Source organism: Dermochelys coriacea, chromosome 10 (genome assembly GCF_009764565.3).
Source record: "Dermochelys coriacea isolate rDerCor1 chromosome 10, rDerCor1.pri.v4, whole genome shotgun sequence".
Taxonomy (NCBI): Eukaryota; Metazoa; Chordata; order Testudines; family Dermochelyidae; genus Dermochelys; species Dermochelys coriacea.
In genome coordinates, this window is record NC_050077.1 from 66,847,147 (window position 1) to 66,869,322 (window position 22,176).

Consider the following 22,176-nt stretch of genomic DNA (forward strand, 5'->3'; position numbering starts at 1 on the left):
AAGCACTGCAGACAATTAGTGAACCTTATGCTAGAGCAGTCAGATTTGTTAGTTATCTAATGAAGCCTTCACTCTAGTATGTTTGTTTGCACAGAAAGGAATGCACGTTCATGGAGTTCAAAGCTATTGTGCAACAGGTTTTTCCATTTACAGATATGGGAAATCTTTTTTTTTTTTTTTATTATCTCTCTTCCTGAAGTGAAGTCCAATGTTGGTTTTTTACAAGTTTATACGTCAGTAGTTGCAGTCCTAAATTAAATTTCTCATTTCCAAAAGCAGAGCCAGCAGGTGGGACATTAAGGCAGAAGAGCCAATTAGGGACTCAGGTGCCTCTTGATTCTTAAAATTATTCACATCAGGGTCATCAGATACCGCAAGCAACTGGAGAACTGCATATTTTAGTCTAATTTAATTTTAAAAAACAACAATTCTTCTGATTTGTTTAGAACTGGTGACAGAACTATTCAGAATATTTACATACAGCATAATTGTAGAAAATACATTTTCTAGGAATGCTTAGTAAGAAATCCACAAAATGCTGTTAAAAAGAGCCACCTTTTACTCTACATAGCCAAGGCATGAGCACACTCCAGCAAGCTGAACCAGAATTCTGTGGCAGGTCTTCTGGATTCTGCAGCATTCTGGTATGGCAGACTCAGAATTATGTAGCAGCTCCAGATAAATTTTAGAAAGTGCTTTTAAAGTAGTTAAATGTGAAGGTGAATAATACAGTAGGATCAGTAGCTCCTATTTATCCTGATATTAAATTCAGTTTAGTTTTACACTCTCCTCACCCCCCTTTTTTATTTCAGTATCATGTAGACTTATATCCTGACAATTCAGATTTGCATCATGTAAGACACTGGGGGCAAGCTGTATTTTTTTTGGCAACTGGGAAGGGACATGTTGGAGTTTTGGCATTTGGGGAGGCAGTTTGAAATTGTTTAATAAGCATATTAGGTGGATGTTCTTGCTAAAATGAAGACTGATTAGCAGTAATATAGCTAAGTGTTAAATTGTCATCATTGCATTAACCCATTTTGAGGAATGAGGAAATTCACACCTCTTGGAGCTATTGCTTCCAGCTGTTTGCAGGCTTAGATTCTGAAACACAGGATTGTGGCTGGCAGTGAAATTTGTGGCAAATTGTGCTAGTCACAGAATCCTGGAACAGATGGGGCTTTGCATATTACTTAAGGGAAAGCCTGTCATCTTGTAGTTTAGTAAGGGACATTGAAATGAACATATAGTTTCTACTTATCTAGTGTCAGGAGCAGCAGCAATGGATACTGCCATAGATTTTTTACAAACTAAGTTTCTGGATGAGCACTGGGTGTCTAGGGCATTATATTCCCTCTCTTTTAATAAGTTTCCCAGCCCAGTCAATTGCAGAGCACAGATACACTCCCCTCTAGCTTATCCTGTACAAACCTGATATTAACTTGCAAAATTCTTCTTTATTCTGAGGCTTTCTTGATTCTGATATCTTACGGGGTTGCTCTCCTCTGACTGACTGCTCTTGAGTTGTCTAGCAGTAGGGCATTGAGTCATCTGAAGCATCACTCCTCTGGTTCCCCCAGAACAACTGCTGTATAGCTATGCCATTGAGTTGACACTTAAAGGAAGTGCAGTTCACGTACACTGGTAAATGTGTTCCTGAAAAGTTCATTGTTATTACAGTGACCTCTTTCATGCAGTGTGATGTGACTTTCATATGGGACTGATTGGTATAGTTTTCCTCCATTTGCTTAAAAATATAGAAATCACTGGGTGATGAAGCAGGAAATGTAACTCTACACCACCATCAAACTGACTAATAACAGTCTTGTGCAATTCAGGAAACATGCTCTAGTGTGAGGAAAGCAAAACCAAAGTAGATGGAATTTTTTTTTAGCAAAGAATAACCTTACATAAATGGCTACTAGAAACTGTACTCAGACTTCTGGCTGTAAAGATTATAAAGTTTTTAGGCTGTTAAATAAACATCAAATCCTGACACTTTTAAACCATATCTCCAAGTTAATGTAAAGAATCAATCCTTATGGTACATTCTCTGTGTTCAAACAAATCTCACAACAAATTGCAATGTTTGTTTTACCAATCCAAGATAAGGCATCCATTTTCACATGTTGTTGTGACAAGGGCCTAGCACATTTTTTCACACTTCAAAATAATTATTCTCAGGGCAGATAATTAGGAATATCTTCTATTGCTGCTTTTGTGTTTAAAACAGAACAAAAACAGCAGCAGCAACAACAAAAAACTTACCAGTGCTCTGAAGGGATCTGTGATTTATTTGGGGGTAAATAGACCCATTGATAGGAGCAGTTTTCAGATTTGTTAAGGTTTTTGTAGGCACAGCTACACAACCCAGTGATGTGATGACTTTCATATCATTCTTTGAGGGGGGTGCTTGTGCAGTTCGATCACACAACAGCACAAATTCCCAGTAAAATGAAACAGACGGGAGGTTCACTACATGAAAGATTTTTAAGCTGTTGGAATTCAACTACCAGAACTTTACTTTGACTTCTTTCCTTGAATCTGACATCACATTATGAGTGTCCTTTAGGTTCAATCCTGGCCCTACCTGCCAGCAGCTGAGAAGTGACTCTCCTTATAACTTCATTATTTATCTTCCACTTGGTAACTTCTTTCTATGTAGTGTTCTTGGGTTGTCCAGAATGGTAGGTCACCTTGTTACCCTTCTGCCTAAGCGAGCGAGAGATTTGCTGCAGCTAGGCTGGGTGTCTGCTTCCAATAAACTCCTCAGGACTCCTTGCCTTGCAGGGAACTCTTGGTGCACCTACTTCCCAAACCCTCTTGAAAAACCATTCCTCTGCAGCATCCAGCCCCTGTCACTGGATGCCCACAGAATACTGAGTCCGCTGTCTCAAAGAGACAGAAGAGAAACCAGCCTGCTGGCTCAGCGAAGGATGCCCACCTTGCTTTCGTTATAACAGCACTGAGTGGAATTTATAATAAAACAAAGAGAAGTTTATTAATAAAGACAGAGATTTCAGTGATACTAAGCAGAGATCATAGACGGAAACTGGTAACAAATCAAACAAAATAATAACACGCTTCTAAGAACTTACATGTAGCCTTAGCAGGCTCCAAGCTTTGTCTGAAGCAGTTTTCTCACCTCTACAGTCCCTTTTTCAGCCTCACCAACCCTCATAGCTGGGGAGCCATCATTCATAGATGCAAAGAGAGTTGACCTTTTTTGTTCCCTAAGTGATGGGGAATGAGATGCCCTATTTTATTTTCTTTATATTCCCCAAAAGTCTTAGTCTCAAGAGTCAGGTTGACCTACTGGAGTTCAGATGGTGATGTCCTCCAGTGAGTATCCATACACACCATCCATCCATACATCACACAATGATGATATTGACTGTATGTCACCGGCTTTTATTTGATACGACACATGACAGGTTCACAGATCAATACGATGATAGTAGTGTGTTAGGTGTAGTAAGTGTGTTGGGCCTGCTAGGAGTTCACGGAACAGTAAAATCTGAAACATTCATTAACCTGGGAGGTAATGTGTCCGATCCTTTGGGATTGGTAGAACCTTTTCTTTTATATGGTGAAATAAGATTTACAGAAATTTTCATCATATTTGACACGGGTACCTGGATGGAGGCTTAAGGCTGGATCACTTTAAGGGAACTGTTGTTTGGACTTCTGAGTAGCCAGTAAGGTAATAAAGAAGCTGTTTTATTCTGGCTTGGTAAATCTAAGTATTGTAATAACCACCAGCTTTTGGGGATTTGGCTGCCCCATTCTTTGCAGTTCACCCTAATTGAGTGACCGCAGCTGGCCCACACTAGGACCTCGGTCACAGGGGGGTATGAAAGGTGGAGCATCCCTGCCCTACTTTTGTTTCATACACCTATCATGTTTTATCTGATACCTAGACTGTAAGCTGTCTGGGCAGTCATTGTCTCTTGTTGTTGCGATGGGACACTGAGCCTTGACTGGGGTTATGCGCTACTGAAATATAAAAAAATTAGGAAGGAAATGTCGTCTTGGCTATTTGTGCCAGATCAGTTTTTTCTGCATCAGATAACGCCTGCAAAAGACGCCTGAGGATTCTACTGACTGCTGGTCCTTCCATCCTCCCCGTTCTGCCCTCTACTGGTATGTCTACACTGCAGCAAGGATGAAGCCTAGGTAGACAGATTTGCACCGTGGAGCTTCAGCTAGCATGCTAAAAATAGTGTGAATGTTGCTGCACCAGCAGAGGCTCGAGCTCAGACCCGAGCTCAGACCCAGCAACGTCCACATTGCTATTTTTAGCTTGCACAAGCCCTATTAGTATGAGTCCGTCTACCCAGGCTGGGAAGCTCACTCCCAGCTACAGTGTAGACATACTCTAAGAAGAGCCAATGACCAGACACTGCTAACATGACGCTGAGATAGCTCTTTGATACAGGGACCATCTCTTCCTAGGTCTGTACAGCATCTAGCACAATGGATAAATGTGAAATATTTATGCCTTTCATATTACTAGGAAGGGCTAATTTTTGTCGGATATTTATGAATTGTATAAGAAAGAATTAACCTATCATGCTAAATGACCATTTATTACTCACTACTCACTTTTTCCCTTCCTTGTTTGGATTGTTTGGATTTGCGCTTTTGTTGATACATTAAAGGGCTCATGATTTGATCCTGTGGTGTGTAAGGTGGTGTAGTTAGTCATGTTAGTCTAAATTAGCTTAGGCATTATTTCTATAATTGGGAGTCAAAGGATGCACATGATTCTTTCAATAAACAGCTACTACTGTGGTTTACAGTTAGTATAAATGTGCAATAACTTTTGTGACACCGCTGAAAGGTTGGGACCTGATTCATGGGCAATAAAACTATGTTGGTCCTAATATGGACGCTGCATTTGTAACAATCCAGGAGGTGCAGTGGGTCCCTGAGGAGTGTCAAGGTGTCGGAATTGACTTAGGGACTTTCTGTGCCAAGTTCATTACTTTTAAGACAAATAAAGTGAAAACAGCAGCTCTCAGGGAAGTAGAACAGGGATGCTTCTAAGCAAAACCTGGGTCTAACTCTCATCAGAAGCTAATGAAGAGAGACTACTACTACTTCCTACTAGTAGATGATGTTTATACTGGATAAAGTTAGGAAGAAGATTAATAGTAATGCTGACAAACTAAAAAGGGCCCAGTAATTTGGAAGGCAGTTGAAAAAAAGGAACTTCTTGCTTAGATAGACATTATTCTTCAATGTGCCTTGTCTGAAGATTCCCAAGGAAATCCACAAGAGACTATGGTTGTTGCTTCTTTCCAAGCTAGAGTGTAAAAGTTTTCCAGGGTATGCTGTCAGGACAATCTGCACCATCTATGTGAGATGAATCGGAAAGATGCTGATGCAAAGGTGTTTCAAGAAATCCACCTACTGCAAGCCAGGCTTACAAGGAATTTCCAGAAGGTTTACACTTGTGCACAGACTCCACGTGTCAAAAAATGCCAAGTGCAGATGAGTGGTGCACAGTCCAATAGTGACTTGCACCTGGCTCTCCTCCTGGTTCTGGAAACTGGGTATATATGAAATATCTGTATTTATTCTGTTACATATTTACTTTCTATGGGGGAAAATATCCCCTTGATTTATGTCTTTCTCAAACTTCTTACATCTTATTACTATATGAGATATGTTGTGAAGTTGGAGAGTTCTGCTTCCATTAAGGGAATAAGAGAGGAATGTTCTACCGGTGATATAGGATTTCTGTTTACTGCCTATTGGGAAGACCCTCACAACTCTGGGTATGTATCATCTCCAAGACATAATCTACACATGAATGCCTATAGAATGTATGAACATTCTTCAACTGCAGATCAGCTGAAGGGCTGGACAATGCCTGCAGTATTTCTATTATCCAAAGGAAAAATGCCTCTCCATTCATTTACCTGCAGGTCTTTTGGCTTCTCATCCACATTGCTTGCATCAATGCTTGTCTTCTGTATTCTCTGCAGCTGTCCCAGTCTTCTAGGAAAGGATCTCAAGGTGAGTTTACAAAATCTCTGCCTTGGGGGATGAATACATTTTACTTTAGTCAACCCTCAGATTTTGCACATTTGAACAGAACAGTTTTTACATATGAAGGAAGTCAATGTTAGTTTAGTTTTTTGAAATATTAAAAAAAAATTGTGTGTAAACAAAGTGTGTATGCATGTGAGAATGTGTCTGTTTATTTACAACTACATATATCTATTAAAGAAGATGGCTTAACTTGCAAAATTTGGATCTAGATTTCCAACATCTGAAGGTTTTGGTTCTGTCCATTACAAAATTACAGCTCAGTTACAAAATTCATGTCTAAATTGAATTTTGAACATCCCAAAGTTTAGTATGTGTGTCACATTTTGTGATTTACTCAGAGGAGGAGGCTCCCCAGCCAGCAAGCCAGAATCTTTAGCCAGGTCTTGAATGTTAACCTGATCCTGCAGGATGTACCATGTTAACGTTTTATTGTAACTTTAATAAAATTTTAAAAACCAGTTTTTTTTCTTAACCCTCAGAGATGCTCTAAAATGGTGTTTGAAAACCCAGCTCTGTTTTCCCTCCTATTTACAACAACCAGCACAATTCTTCAATCAGAACGCAATAAGTAGTTTTGTCAAGGTGGAAAAGTTTAGGGTAACAAACCAGGGCTGGGTCTTACATACATTAAAGCCAATCGGTGTTTTGCTATTCATCTCTGTGGGAACAAGATTGAACACCCCTCACCCCAACCACTGGCAGCTATGAACTGGAAGATACATGTGAACAAACATGTGCAATGTAGTCAGTTTTCTGACCTTAACTAGAACTTATGGGAACTCATCAGCATCACATAGCAACAAGGTAGAATGTTGTCTTATGATGCCAGAAGAATCCAAACTGGAATTGTAGGGGTAGTACAATGAGAACTCTAGGGGAAGTACATACTTTTGGGCAATTGTACTAGAAATGCTATGAAATAAGGAAATGACTGTATGAAAAGGGAAAGAAAAGAGGTGGTGAAATGAAGAAAAAAGGGTAAGAGGTAGCTTTCCAAAGCCAGTGGAAGTAACAAGCTCTTTTGCAAGCCAAGAGATGGCTTCCCAATCAACATCGACACCTGATGATTTCAATATATTTTATTCTTTGTGAGTCTTCATTTTATAACATAAGCTGTGAAAGAGGTGATGAACTTTTATTGAATAGAGTAGATGGAATTCATCTGAGCATTTTAAAAGGAGCTGGGGCTATGGGCAGAGCTGATTAGAAAGTGGTAACAATTTTCTCATTTGTAAGTGAATTTTTAAAAAATGCGAGAGCAGTTTGGGAGTATTGGTGTGCTTGAGGAGGTTTTGGGGGGAAAACAAATGTATATGTGCAACATTGCTAAGGTAATGAGATAGAAATAAATATGTATATAGGAAAGTTCAATAGGACCAGTCCCAGCTGGTGGTGGTTTTCCGTCATATGTAGCTTCCAAGAGTACGTACATTACATAAAATGGAGTCAGTGTAAGACCTCATATTTTAGTATGTTACCATTTAATTATACATCAGTCTATCTACTGGGACTGGCTGGGAAGTCAGGGGACGAGGAGACCAAGGGGATAGAGCTAGCGGAACAAAAGCAAGGGAAACAAGCTCCCAAACTCCTTTGTTATTCCCCTCTAGCTAAGCCTGCTAAAGTAGCACCATTCCCAAATGGCGAGGAGGCACCAGGGAGATGTGCTATCATTCTTGCACTTCTATGACCTTACATAGGTCTCCATGCAGGCATCCTAAGAGAAAACAGATAGAGGATTGCTACAGTACTGTGAGAACTTTTGACTGTGAACCAGACTAACATGGAACAGAGACCCTGGGCGATGCTGCTGCCGCTAGACTTGTCTGTAGGACTAACACGGGGAGTATCCTAGGGTAAAACTATAGGACTAACATTCATTCATTAACAAAAACAAAGCACTGGGCTCAGGCATGGAAAATGCAGCGAATTGACAGAGTGTTTATATCAGAGTGCCACAGAGCAGGGGAGAGGGGAATTCATCCGCTATCCTGAAAAATGGTCTCAATGAGCCTTGGAGGCATATGTCATGAATGTACATGGAAAAAGCATGCAGGATCCATCACAGGTGACAAAACAAACCAAGTCAGTGGGAAACACATTAGGCTTTTTATACCTCAGGGCTAACCATACAAGGTGCTGCTGAGGTCTCCTGTGAGCTATTAAGCACTCTCCACTACCATTAAACTCAACGGGAATTGAGGGTGCTCAGCACCTTGCAGGGCTGGATATAAAGATAATCAAAGAGAATGATCATCCCCCTCTGATATTAGCCCAACAAGACATCAATCGATGGCCCCATGTTAGCTCTCCATAGCATAGCATGCAGTTGCCTCCCTAGGATACCCTGTTTGCTATTAATGGTGAGGTTGCATCTGCTTTCAGAGCTTGCTTGGGGTGGAGGGAAGGGGACTGTTCAGGCTCTTTCCTGCTATTCATTCCAACTCTTTCATTCAGAATCAGTTGTGCGAGTAGCTAGCAGGAGGTGAGAGCTGGGCCCAGCTAATTATGGATCTGCTGAGGAGCAGCTTACTATTAACTGGCTTGGAAGACTTTTCCCTGGTTAGCCAGCTGTGAAAGTGTGAGACTTCACACCTAGTCCTCGGGGCGGGGGGGGGTAGGAGAGGGGGGAGACAGCACTAACACCCTTCAGCCCATAGCATTTTTAATGATCTATTCTAAGATTATTCTGTCCTCCCCAAGGGTTGCTAGGTGTCTGGTTTTCGGCCATTAAAAATCCCGTTGGCGGCACAGCAGAGACTCGGGGCTCCATGCAGTTCCTGGAAGCAGGTTCCTGGAAGTGGATGCCAGGTCCCTGTAGCCCCTATGCACATGGGTGCCCAGGGACTCTCTGCATGCTGCCCCCACCCCTAGTGCCAGCTAAGCAGCTCCCATTGGCCAGGAACCGCGACCAAAGGGAGCTGCGGGGGTGGCGCCTGCAGACAGGAGGGCAGCGTGCGGAGCCTCACTGGTTGGCCATGCGCTTGTGGGCTGCACTGCAGGGACCTGGTGGCCCCTTTCTCGGAGCCACAGTAAGCACTGCTGGGACCCCGTACTCCAAAACCCTGCCCAAGCCTGGAGTCCCCTCCTGTACCCAAACTCCCTCCCGGAGCTTGCACACCCCCAACACCCCAATCCCCTGCCCCAGCACCTTCCTGCACCCCAAGCCCCTCATCCCCGGTCCCTCCCCAGAGCTCTCATGCCGTCCCCACACCCCAACCTCCTGCCCCACCCCAGAGTCCCCTCCCACACCAAAACTCTCCCCCAGAGAGCGCATCCCACACTCCAAACCCCTGCCGCAGCCCTGAGCCTGCTCCTACGCCCCAAACTCCTCATCCCTGGCCCCACCCTAGAGCCCTCACACCCTGCCCCAGCCCTGAGCCCACTGCACCCCAAACCCATCATCTCTGGATCCACCCTAGAGCCCATACCCCCAGTTGGAGCCCGCAATGCCTCCCGTACTCTGAACCCTTTGGCCCCAGCCCATAGGCCCCTCCTGCACCCCAAACCATTCATTCCTAGCCCCACCCCAGAGCCCATACCCCCAGCCAGAGCCCTCACCACCCCGCACCCCAACCTGCTGCCCCAGCCTATAGCCCTCTCCTATAGCCTGAACCCCTAATTTATGATCCCAGCCCAGAGCCCATACCCCCCCCCAACCAATCTCCTGCCCCAGTCCAGAGCCCTTTCCCACACCCCAAACCCCTCATCCCTGGACTCACCCCATAGCCCACACCCCCAGGCAGAGCCTTCACTCCCCTCCCACAACCCAACCCCCTGCTCTAGCCTGGTGAAAGTTAGTGAGGGTGTGGGAGAGTGAGCGATGGAGGGAGGGGGGGATGGAGTGAGCAGGGGCGGAGCCTCATAGAAGGGGTGGGGCAGAGGCGGGGCCACAGGGGCGGGGCAGGGGTGTTCAGTTCTGTGCTATTAGAAAGTTGGCAACCCCAGTCACCATCTCAGTCTCCTTCATCTGCTGTATTCTCAACACCAGTTGCTGTGCTTGCTGTTGGTTTCATTGCTAAAGGTTGTGGTAGATTCTCCACCACAGGTGAGTTTTAAATCAAGATTGGATGTGTTTCCAAAAGATCTGTTGTAGGATTTATTCTGGGGAAGCTCAATGGCCTGTGTGATATAGGAGGCCAGACTAGATTAACACAATGGTCCCTTCTTGCCTTAGACTTTAACCAGAAGGGACTCAATTTCTCTCTGAAAGCAGATGGGCCATGTTTTTCTTTTCTGTGGAAGTACCCCTCAGATCAGACATTCTTGGCTCTAATGTGATTCTCCAGCATCTCCTCTCCTCAATTATAGAGGCCAAACATGGTCCCTACATTTTTAGAGGCTTTGACACCTGCAAGTATTTTATGCTGACCTGTGTTTCCTTACATCCGATCTAGGCACTTCCTATCGCAACCCACACGCCCTCACAGGTTGGTAATGTCCGAGTGCTTCTATTCTTTTCTATTCTATTCTATCCTATTCTCACACCTTTTGTGTGAACTGACTGAGTTGCTGCAGCAAACAACTCCCATTTTGACTGTGTGGGAAATATGGGATGGAAATAAGGCTTGGCTGCAGCATCCCGCTGGCAGTTGGCTGAGGAGGAGGGCCGGACTTCTCCACCTCTGCCGAACTGACACAAGTGCCATGTGTGTCTAGCTGGGTTAAAATGGAAATAGCTGTAGTCCTGTTCCACCAACATTGATTTTTTTTTTAAACTCTGCCCTGGATGTTGTTAGGTCCCTGTCAGCACATCCCTCATTAATGATGGGTTTGCCCTCTCCACTCATGTTAGTTCCCACTAGCCCTGATCATATCCCATATCCAACCCAACCCACAGTGCTAGCTGTGCTCAGAGGCTATAGGCCCATGTGAAACTGGGCAGGGAACAGGGATAGACAAGTAATCCAAGGCAGGGAGAAACCTGGACCCGGGCACTGAATGTGGAATTCCGGGAATAGGGTGACCTGTAGGAGAGACGTGGAGCAGAAAGGTGGTCGAGGCAAGCCCTGCTGCCACCCTCTATGCTGACATGGGTTCAATCCTGAAAGGTGCAGTCAGTACTGCCCAGCAGGCTTTTGATCCCTCACCAAATGGGCTTGTAATTAGTAATTCTGGTGCCCTAACAAAGAGGTAACGAAAAAAACAAAAAACAAACAAACCATAAAATGCCAATGTCAAGCTTCACTGGCATCACATGGGGAAATATCTATCCACCTGCCAAAGAAAAACTGTTATGAAAAAATGTACTTCCCAATTTCTAGCAGGATGCTACAAACAGAACTTGATCCTTCAAGTCTCCTGCAAACTCCTAGTAAAGTCAGTAGGAGCTCCAGGAATAGAAGGTTTGCAAGGTTGTGAGTAATGGCAAATAAAAGATAATTGCAAACTAATTATCTGAATCCCTTCCAAATTGAGGTTGGCTCACTAACATCCCAATTTAACATTCCAAGAAAACAGAGACAACTTAGATGTAGGCTTGGTCCCCAACTAAGTATTAATTTTGCAGACATAACAATATACACAACATTCAGTACTGATCTGTCCAATACATTTGGTAGCAACTACTCTGACTTGCTCTGAATTTGTTAATTTTATTTTGCATGTGATCAGTGGCTGTATGAATATTATTAGATTCAATAAATAAACCACAGTTATGACGATGACTGAGTATTCTTGCTAAAGAGACCTTGACGCAACAGGAAATGGCTTTCTTTGAGATGAGGCTGGTTTGAATGTGGTAGCATTCAAAGAGATGGTTGCATTTTAGGTGACAAAAATACAATTTTGGATTTTGTTCTTGTTGGAAATGCAGTTCTGAAACTGTGCACCTGGAGCATTCGAAGCATTCTAGTGAGGAATCCAACGACGAGACAAGCCAACCGTACCAAGGACTCACTGGTCTGCGTAACTTGGGCAACACTTGCTACCTGAATGCAGTTTTGCAGTGCCTCTGCAGTATATCCCCATTGGTGGAGTATTTTCTCTCAGGGAAGTATGTAACTGCCCTACGCAAGTAAGTAGATTTATTTGCTCTCTCTTTTATTATTACTATTTATTATTTGTATTGCAAAAGCTCATAGGAGCCCCAGTCCCATGGACTGGGAACCCATTGTGCCAGGCGCTGTACAAACACAGAATAAAAAGACTTTGCCAGTGCCAAGCAGCTTACAAGCAAAGTATTTGGGATGTATTTTTCCATCTCAGTATTGCAAGTTTTTCCAAAAGAAATGAAGTTTCTACGGGAGCCTGGCATTAGAAAGCACATAAATACTCATCTGTACAAGGAAACCAAAAGCAGCACACTTTGCTCTGACTTCCCAGGCCCCACACACCATCTCTGCCTCTTCCTCAACTTGCTTTTCCTAGCCAATGTTCACCTTCTGGCTTCTCTCTGAATTCCCTCTTTTCTGTCCTATCCGGGCTTTTATACCACATTCATTGTTGAAGGATCTGAGCACTTTCCTGTGGTGCAGTTAGCAATGTGACTAACGTGTTCTCTCATCCCCCATTTGTTCTCTCATCCCCTCCACTGGGGTAAAGCATGTGCAGTGCATTGCATTCTGTTTATTTATTTACTTATGTATTTATTGGAGGCAGTTGGTTTGGTTTGAATATATGTGCTACTGTGTATTTATGTTAGAGAAGACACGATCAAAGCAATGCAACTTACACTTGGAGCTTTGGAAAGTGGTAAGGTTTATGATAAGTCTTAGTTCCTGGGGGAGTTCATTCCACAAACTTAGACTGGCCCCTGAGAAAGTTCTGTCTCCTGCACAAATGAGTTTTCCCTTCCTGTGGAGAGTTCTTCATGCCAAAAGAGTGAAGTTGTTGACCAGGGTCTTGGTCCCAGAGCTTTAGATAATCTTTCAGATATCCTGGGCCCAGGCCATGGAACACTGTAAGGATAAGGATCAAGACCTTGCATTTGATTTGATATTCTATGGGAAACCAGTATAGAGAGGGGAGGGCATGTCTGATGTGCTTGTGATAGCCTCTGTTAATGAGGAGAATGGCTGCAGCGTTTCGTATTAACTGGCGTTTCCCAAGTGCTGAAGACTTCATGCCCAAGTATGTTGCATTGCTGTAGTCCAGCTGGGAAGGGACCAAGGCTTGAATAACTGAGGTTAGGTCATTCACCAGCAGAGGAGGGAGACTTCTAGACAACCAGATGATAGAGAGCATTACTCATGGATGCTGCTACGTGAAAGCTTAGCATCAGCGAGGAATTCAAGAGTATTCCTAGACTACAGACTGAAATAGCCTATTGTGAGTGTGACCCTTCAACAAGCAGAGCCTGCACTGTGGCTATGGCCTCCTCAGAATGTTTTTTCTGCCCATTCAGCTTGGCTTTTGTGTTCACATTTTAAGCACAGCCACCACATCTTTGTACTCCAACTAAAGCTCCCTTTTATTCTACTCAGGGAAAATGGTGAGGTTGCTACCGCCTTTGCCTATTTGATGGCCGATATGTGGCTGGGAGAGTTTGAGTGCATCTCACCAGAGGTGTTTCGTTCAGTCATTGGTGACTTATGCCCGGCTTTTACCAAGAAGACTCAGCAGGACGCCCAGGAGTTTCTGATTTATGTACTGAACGAATTACATGAGGCTCTTAAGAAGGTAAGACTGCAGTTATGGCCTTCTGGGACTGTGAAGTGTCGGTGCACATCTGCCTCCTCTCTGCAGTTCATTACTGCAGAGCATGGATACAATAATTGTCTCTTCTCTCCCTCCATACTCTACAAAATGGTGCTGTTAAAATCATCATCTCTCCATTTTCTCCAACAACTACACACAGTGCAACCTTTAACCCCTTCATTAGCTTCCTATTACCAGATCCAATTCAAGCTCTGTATCTACATCACCAAGGCCCTACCTAATCCCCCATCTACACCTCTGCTGTCATTTCCTCCTCCTCACCCTCTAGTCTCTATACTCTTCCCTATCATGCTTCCTCCCTGTGCAAAGAATCTTGTCTGCCCAGATCCACCTCTATTTCTCTCTTCCTTCAAATTCTTCCTTAAACCACTTCGACAGCATTAAGTCCTTCCAGCCTATCTGCTCTCAGCACTGTCCAGTGGTTTCTCATCTTCCTTTGGTTTTTTGCTCTTTGCGATAGGGGACATGGCTTACGGTGGATATATAAAGTGCTGCATAGTAACAAGGTTCTATACATCATTTTAAATCATCATTAATACTAAATGCTAACTTATGTAGCCAATTGTCAGGTAATCTGATTTGTAAATGCACCAAGTTCTCTCACAGAAGTTATCTGTGTACCAAAGCTCTGCTTTAGAATGATCGTAGAGAAAAAAAATCAGATGATTTTTCTTGCCCCATTTACAATTCCAGGCTAGACATTTCAGCACTGTGATTACTTAACTTGGACAGCAAGTTAGAAGATAGAAAGCTGCTATGGTGATGTCAAGTGTTACTGCTGTTCAGGAAAACGTTGACAGTCTCTGGATTCTATCCCTGCTATGTGCTGCTTGGGCAGGGGATTCAGTTCAGTTAGCTCAGCCCTAGAGCTCCAGTTTACACCTTTGTTGTTTGCTCTGCGATTGAGAATCCTGAAGATGGTGGAACAAGGGAGTGCTCCATGCTGGACCCTATTGTGAGAAGCAATAGAAAGTGGTTCCTTCATGCAGAGAAAATAAAAGAATATGCCTCCCAGGGAAGCACTATTGGAAGGAAGAGAAGGGCAGGGTGTTTGACATGTGAGACTGGGGAGGTGTTTGAAATTTGTACAAAAGAAAACAATGCGAGGCTGTAGCTAAAGAGATCTTAACAAGGCCTTGACCCCACAAAGACTTAGGCATTTGCTCAACTCTACATACCATGAGTAGCCCTATTGATGTCAGTGGAGCTACTCAGTGTGCAATGTTAAGCGCATGTTTACGACTTGGCCAAATAAAGGCTTCAAACGGGGAGGGGCTGATGGCTGGAGGTGCTGATAAATGGAGCTGGGGGAACCATACATTTCAAATAGTATTTATTACAAATATTCCCCCTTTCTTGGTTAGCTCATCCTTTACAAACCCAGTCCTCATTTCAGGAAGGTATTTTCTCATCTGTAAGTATTTGCTAGAAGTTCTGAAGAATAATTTTCTGTCTAAATTAATGTGGAATAAGCTCTTCACAAACTGTTGACCTCAACTGTTCATTATTTGTGTTGTGTGACTGATCTAGCTTCTGCTTCCTGAATGAATGACTGAAGATTTTTTTTTTTTAAACATATGACTAATAAACTTCTGGTTTGGCTTTTCAGACAACTTCATGCTAAGACTCATGAAAACATTGGAATTTAACTGAATTCTCACAATTTAACTAATCTCTCCCCATGAGTCAGAGTGAACTCAACAGTGATGCTTTTTATTTATGAATCACTATTCTATTCAACTAGGCCCTGCTTATAAATATGGATTGCAATGACTTATAAAGAAGCAGAATAAATAATGGATTATTATAAATAATATGTTTTTACTGCCATCTAGGATCATGAGTACTTTCTTGACAACCAGTACAAAGCATATTTAGATGTTTTTGTAAGGGTCAGTGTAAGTAGTTTGTTAGGTTTTTTTTTTTCTTTTTTTTTTTCTTACAGTCATACAAAAGGAGATGCTATGGGAACACATCCACTTCTAGGGAAGATGGGGGAACTGGCAGTGAAACATCAATCATCACCCAGCTCTTTGAGGGGCAGCTCAGTTATGACATTACATGCCTGGCGTGTCAGACCACCACAGATAAGAACGAGGTCTTTACAGTTCTCTCTGTTCCCATCCCTTCTGAGAGTACATGCTCTCTACAGGTAGGAATTCTAATAGCTCCTCCCACCTTTTGGTGGTCTCTGCTCAGTATAGGGGTGTAAGGTTTATGTTAACAGACCATCTTAGGAAATATGTTCCCAGCACATGCCAGTTCCAGGGCATCATCTGAAAGGGACACATTCTTTTCAATAGAGAATTTGGCCCTAGGGCTAGAGGAGATGCTAGATCAGACTTACATTGTCCCTTTGTCTGTTAATAGTGTAGCTTGTGGTGTTTGGAAATGTCCCTGAATTGCTGTGGAGTGAGGGATGGCCAGAGAAATGTCTATTTTATTTTGTATTGTATAGAAAGCAACTGTGAGGCATTTTCTTTCAAATTCTCACTTATAAAAATGCTTCCTTAGAGGAAAACACATTAAATTTTAGCTGCTTTGTATTCTAAGTGCACTCACAGAACTGTACCTAGGCATTCTGGCCCCCTACTGTTTTTTTTTTTTTAGATGATACGAGTTAGGATATTATAGAATAATGATAATCATTTTATTTTTGCATATTGGTACAGTACATAGACAATAAAAGCTACTGTATGATTCTTTTAGGTGCCACATTAATTTTCACACAATCCTTTAACATCTCTATAGTATCCTCCTATAGAACCTTTAAGAAGTAAACTTGATATGGACTGAAAATAACTGTAACATAAATATGGATACTGCACTGACTTAATGGCATAAAACATATTCAGAAAGACATAAAATTGCATTTCTGTTTATAAAAAGAAGTGATAGTGATGGTTTTCCATCTCACAGTGAGACTGTGGCTAGAATAAACAGCCGCCTCTTTCAACGGGGAATAAAAGAAACTCAAAAGTAAACAAAGAATGAATTTACTATGGAGATGGATTATCTAGCAATTGAATTACCACCATAGCATCTGATTCTGTATAAGCAGAAGCCATCCTTTTTTCTGTCCTTTATATAAGGAAAACAGGGAGGAGGGGGAGGGGGAATTTGTAAGATTTCTGTCTTTTACCTTATGCATTGTAATTTTATTTTCCTAAGAAGAGTATTGATTATTGTTTGCTTCCTGGTATAATATTATGGTTGGCTTATACCTGATCATTTCTCCTGCTGAATCCTGCCAAGCAAATTGTGATTATGCCCCTTTAAAGGTGAAGGATTATAGCAGCATGGCTTGTTTGTATAAGGCCAGTGTGAGAAGTATCATTGAGTTGGGGAAGCTAAGTTGTGACAGCTTATAAGAGGCATGACACATCCTGCATCTTGGGAGGGGGTTAGCCTAGATGACTCTTGTGGTCCCTTCTAACTCTATGGTTCTATGACATTTGACTTCGGACCAGGCGAGGCAACACACACATTTAGGGTTTTGTCTACACTGCAGAGTTTTGCTGACAAACGTTTAATTCAGGTCCTTTAAATAAACAGCTGGTGCATGTCCACACTATGCTCCTTGTGTCAGCAGAGCACATCTGCACTAGCAGCTCTTGCATCAACACAGAGAGCAGTACACTGTGGGTAATTATCTCACTGCGCAACTGGCTGCAGGATGCTTTGGGAAGGGTTTGCAATGCCTCATGGGGGCAGGTACAGCATCACACGATGCAGTTTCTCAATCGCATCGTTCCAGGGGCATCCTAGTAGATTGCCAGCCGCTTTTCAACTGAAGTGTGGTGGGGAGGGGGACAGTGTGTGTGGGGGAGAGACTGTGTTGAGAGTGTTGGGAGGAGTGTAGATGTGAGAGAGACAATGTCTGTTCGGGAAGCGTGCGTCCGCACTGTATGCTGTCTCTTTAAGTTTAGACAGCAGGTGGAGCGATCTCTCCACCCCCGAACCTGCCCCTCCCGCCCTCCCCCTGCCCAGCCGCCGCCGGCTCTGCCTACCTGCAGTCCACATTAATGGTTCTGTGATTCCCTCCCAGTTCTCCCACAGCCTCCTCAGCTGCCGGGAGCGGGAGCAGCATCCTCAGCAGCTCTGTGAGCTCTCCAGGCTGCAGAATGTTGAAGCTGCCCATGCAGGGCAGCTGAGTTCAAACCAATGAGCAGAGTGGTCATGGTGGGCATTGTGGGATACTGGGGGAGGCCAGTTATGTCAACATAGCGAACCGCAGCGTCTACACTGCGGCGTTGTCGCTTTAACTTTGCCTCAAAGCGCTCTATGCCTCTCATTGAGGGGGTTTTGCTGCCGAAAGTGGCATTGCAGTGTGTAGGACTCCACACTTTTGCCGCCAAAACTCTGCAGTGTAGACACGGCCTAAGTGTGGAGACAGAAAAAAGTATATGGCTGTGGTGACTGTGAAATCCGATTATGCTGTGCTTCAGTGCGAGACAATGCCAATGCCATGGTTATAGTGGCTAGATGGACATATCAGCGAAGTGATGGCCTTGGTCTCGTAGAGAAGGGAGTCAGGAACAGACTAGCTGCGTCACAGCCCAGAATGCTACAAGCACAGAGCCTGTGCTCAGAGCTGCCCATCTCCCTACTGCCCCAATTTGCCCCTTTAACCTTTTTAATCCCCACTGAGGGCAGCAGCTTCAGCTGATGTTACTGAGCATGCTCAGTGGGGGCCAAGCGGCACTCAGCGCCTAGCCCGCCTGCAGCCCCACCAGGGTCCTAGTGCTGGGGAGCCTGCTCCATCAGGGATCACTGGTGAGCACCTGCCCCACTCACCCTCCCTACTTATGGCCCTGTACACTCATAATGTCACACCCTCGCTGAATCACGTGGCACAAATGTTCTCTGCAGTGTTCAAACAACACTGCACAAGTTGCCTTGAACAAGAGGACTTCTGCAAACAGGCTTATTGAGACACCCTCTCTAACCCGGCTTAGTGGTCAGAAATTCACATCTCTACACAGAGGTGTGGTGGTTGTTTTACCAAACACGTTTTCCTTTTACAGGACTGTCTTGAATGTTTCTTTCAACAAGACACACTGACCTGGAACAATCAAATTCATTGCTCCTTCTGTGGAACTAAGCAAGATGCTGCAGTAAAGGCCAACATAGGCAAGGCGCCAAAGATGGTTATTTTTCACTTAAAGAGGTACAGACTGCATCTGGTAGGACAGCTACGTCTCCTCTGATTTACATGGGATGTAAGAAGGTCACTTCCATTCAGAGGGAAGAGAAAATCATTGCACGTAGTCTTTTTGCACATACATTACCTGGATAGTTACAAAACAGGAAAAGCATGCGAGTCGGACTCCTGATAAACCCAGAAAATGTGTTACTTTATCGAATCCATCAAAGTGCACTCCATGCATTTTTGTCCTGCTTCTCCCTTTGCAATAGAGACAATTCTGAAAGGGGAGGGGTTGGTCATAGACGGGAAAGTGATAGAATTGTGAAATTAATGAAGAAAGATGGGTGTTTTTATAAAACTGGATCACATTAATAAATGGAATTTTACAGTACAAATGATGCTCGTCCTGATAGCCACTTACAGAGCTACTAGCTACCGTGATGGACAAAAATAGAGAATAGTGTTCTGCCACATCAACAATGCAATTAGGGCATTATTCCTTGACCAATCCCTTTACAAAGCTCGGGGGGGAGGGGAACGTACAATTGCATTTGAGCCCAAGATTTTAAAATTGTGTGTTCTGTAGTCATTTTGTCCTTAATAGTGGAGTGGGTGAGAAAATCAAAGAATCTGCAAGTTTGGGCTACAACTTCATAGTTGGCTTACTTCAATGCCCAGCACTTCTTGTTAAGCTTGATCAGGTATCAATTATTTTTAAAAAGTGATCATTTCCTGCTCCTTCCGTGTATCCATCTCGTTCCTTCCATTCTTCTCACTAGCTCCTCAGCTAGTATTACTCTGCCATGGTTAGTGCTGCAATGGCCAGAATCAGTGCTAAAGTTGGATTTAGTGTCCCCCGTTAAGCATGCATCTTGTGACAGATTGACAGTGCACTCACTGGTCCCTTCCTTTCAGTCCCAACACTTCTATTCTAATAAAAGAACATTTCACAAAGCACGAACCTGCTTGTTTTTACTATAAAATGTCACTTGCAATCTATTTAATTTTTCTTTGGGGCAGTAATTTTCTACCTGCTTGCAATAATACTTAGCATTAAGAGGAGAGCACTTTACATTTCAAAGAGCTGAGCAGGCAGTAGCTATTTATTCCTTCCAATGCCCATGTGAAGGTAAGCACATGCAGCATTACAAGAACTGAAAGCATTTGTAGTGGAAAATACTGTCTCAGAATGTTTTATTTTCAGGTTTGACTATCAAGGCAGCTACAAAAGGAAACTGGGGACTAACATCTACTATCCACTAACCAACTTGGATCTTTCGCCTTATATTTATCCACTCTTTCGGAAGAATCCAAAATACAACTTGTGTGCTGTGGTGGTAAGTTGGATGCAAAGTTATAGCCTAGCTTTATTGGGAATACTATGAATGTCTGTTTGAATGAAATCAGTCATTGATGTTGGTCCTACGCAAACAAGCAGGCAAGTCCTCTCTGCCTCAGCACCCAAAATTTACACAACACGAAAAAAAATGGTACAGATACAACCATCACTGACTTATACACAGCTGGCATTTCAGAGTTAGGAGATGCTTCCTCAACTAACCCATTACTGATAAAATTAACACATTTTTCATTGGCTAATGGAAGATGGCTGGGTACCCCGACTGAAAATTCTCTGCCTGTCAGGATTGAATTCTAGTTATAGGCCTGTACACAGATACAATTTGAGTATCAGGGCATCATGGAATAAACATGCTAGTCCCCAACCCTGTTATAACATGGCTTGGTCTTGTCTGTGGTGATGGAGCCAAATTGCTGTTTAACTGTGACTGGTTTAGAATTGTGTTACAGGTCTGTACAATGATTAACACAATTTGGTACTACTTGTACAGTGATATCAAACCTATTTTATTACTTGGGCATGATACTGTGGTATTATTATGCAGTACCCCACAGGGTGCCAATTCCTGTGTAGATAGACCCTGTGTCAAGCCAGTGAAATAATTAAATACAGGGCAAACATTGAAAGACAGAACAGGTCAGTGATCCCTTCAAGCTAATTGCACTTTTTTGTCTAACTCTGGATGCAGGCTGTTTAGTAAATACCTTATTTCTTTTCCTCACGCTGATTGAAAGTGCTTCCACTTGAAAGCTTCTAAACACAAGGACGGATCCTTCAGCCCTTGAACGTGGGTAAACAATGTTCAGGTTCTGGGCCTGGTCAATGTAAGTTTTGCTGGATGATGGATTGCCAGGTTAGACCTGCTAGCTGGGCTGTAAGTTTGATCTCCCAATGTGAAAAAAATGTAATTACTGGCCAGACAGCATTGACTTGCTCTTCTTCCGCAGAGCTGTACCTATTTCAAGTGTTTCTTTGGGGTAAAGGGAAACTGGAATCTTATTTTTTCCCATCATTATAATAGCTGAGTGCAAATAAAAATGATCACCAGATTGCTGGCTTTGAAAGTGATTTCTCTCTCTCTCTCAAATTTGTTGTTGTAGAACCATTTTGGTTATCTGGATGGTGGCCATTATACGGCATTCTGCAAGCACACGCTCACCCAGAACTGGTACAGCTTCGATGATGCACAGGTCAGCGAGATTCCACAATCCTCAGTGCAGTCTGCTGCAGCTTATCTCCTATTCTACAGCTGTAAAGCCTTCTCTGTACCTACCAAAACCCATAAGTACTAGGAAAATGTCTCTGTGAGAACAGTCCAATTATTAGAATTCACGGACAATGGTAACTAAGTCCCATTTTGCCATTAAACTAGTGCATCTGCATTGCTTGACTGTCTATTGTGATCTTTCTGATTATGCTTAGGAATTGATTTCAAGGGAGAAATCTGAGAGTTGACTTCTGCAGCACAACTTTCAGTAATAAGCGGAGGAGTGTCCCTTTACAAAGCACATCACTTCCCTCTATTAAGTTATTTCTAAAAAGCCTCTCACTAATATTCTTAGCACCATTATTATTATGATTTGCACAATGGCAGCGCCCATTCTAAACATAGGGGCAATATAGAGCTTGCTTAGAGACAAATCAAATACATGATGGCTTCCTCCAGTCAAGCGCTCCCCTCTTCTCTACTGTCCAGGTGCCCCAATCCACTTGCTCTGCCAGAGCTTCCCAAATATAACCTCCTTCCACCCTGCCCACCCCATAGCATTAGTAGATTCAGTATGAAAGCTATGGACAAAAACAGCCAGCTGACAGTGCTGATAGTGTTTAAAGGCAGGGGGCTCCCTTGAGGAAAGAGCTCACATGACCTCACCCCTGTCCTATACTCTTTGCTCTAACCTCTCTCTCCCCCACCCCCCACACTTCCTCTTCGTAGTTCTCTTTGTGT

General features: G+C 43.3%; 1 protein-coding gene across 1 annotated transcript; it reads left to right on the forward strand.

Moving 5' to 3' along the window:
- Positions 1 to 6,959: 6,959 nt before the first annotated feature.
- On the forward strand, positions 6,960 to 21,610 carry USP50 (ubiquitin specific peptidase 50). The gene is made up of 8 exons (XM_043493889.1): positions 6,960 to 7,148; positions 10,458 to 10,490; positions 11,876 to 12,076; positions 13,485 to 13,680; positions 15,665 to 15,871; positions 18,747 to 18,889; positions 20,073 to 20,205; positions 21,329 to 21,610. Exons 1-8 carry the CDS (start codon positions 7,096 to 7,098, stop codon positions 21,518 to 21,520), a joined length of 1,158 nt encoding a protein of 385 aa, XP_043349824.1. The 5' UTR covers positions 6,960 to 7,095; the 3' UTR covers positions 21,521 to 21,610.
- Positions 21,611 to 22,176: the final 566 nt, after the last annotated feature.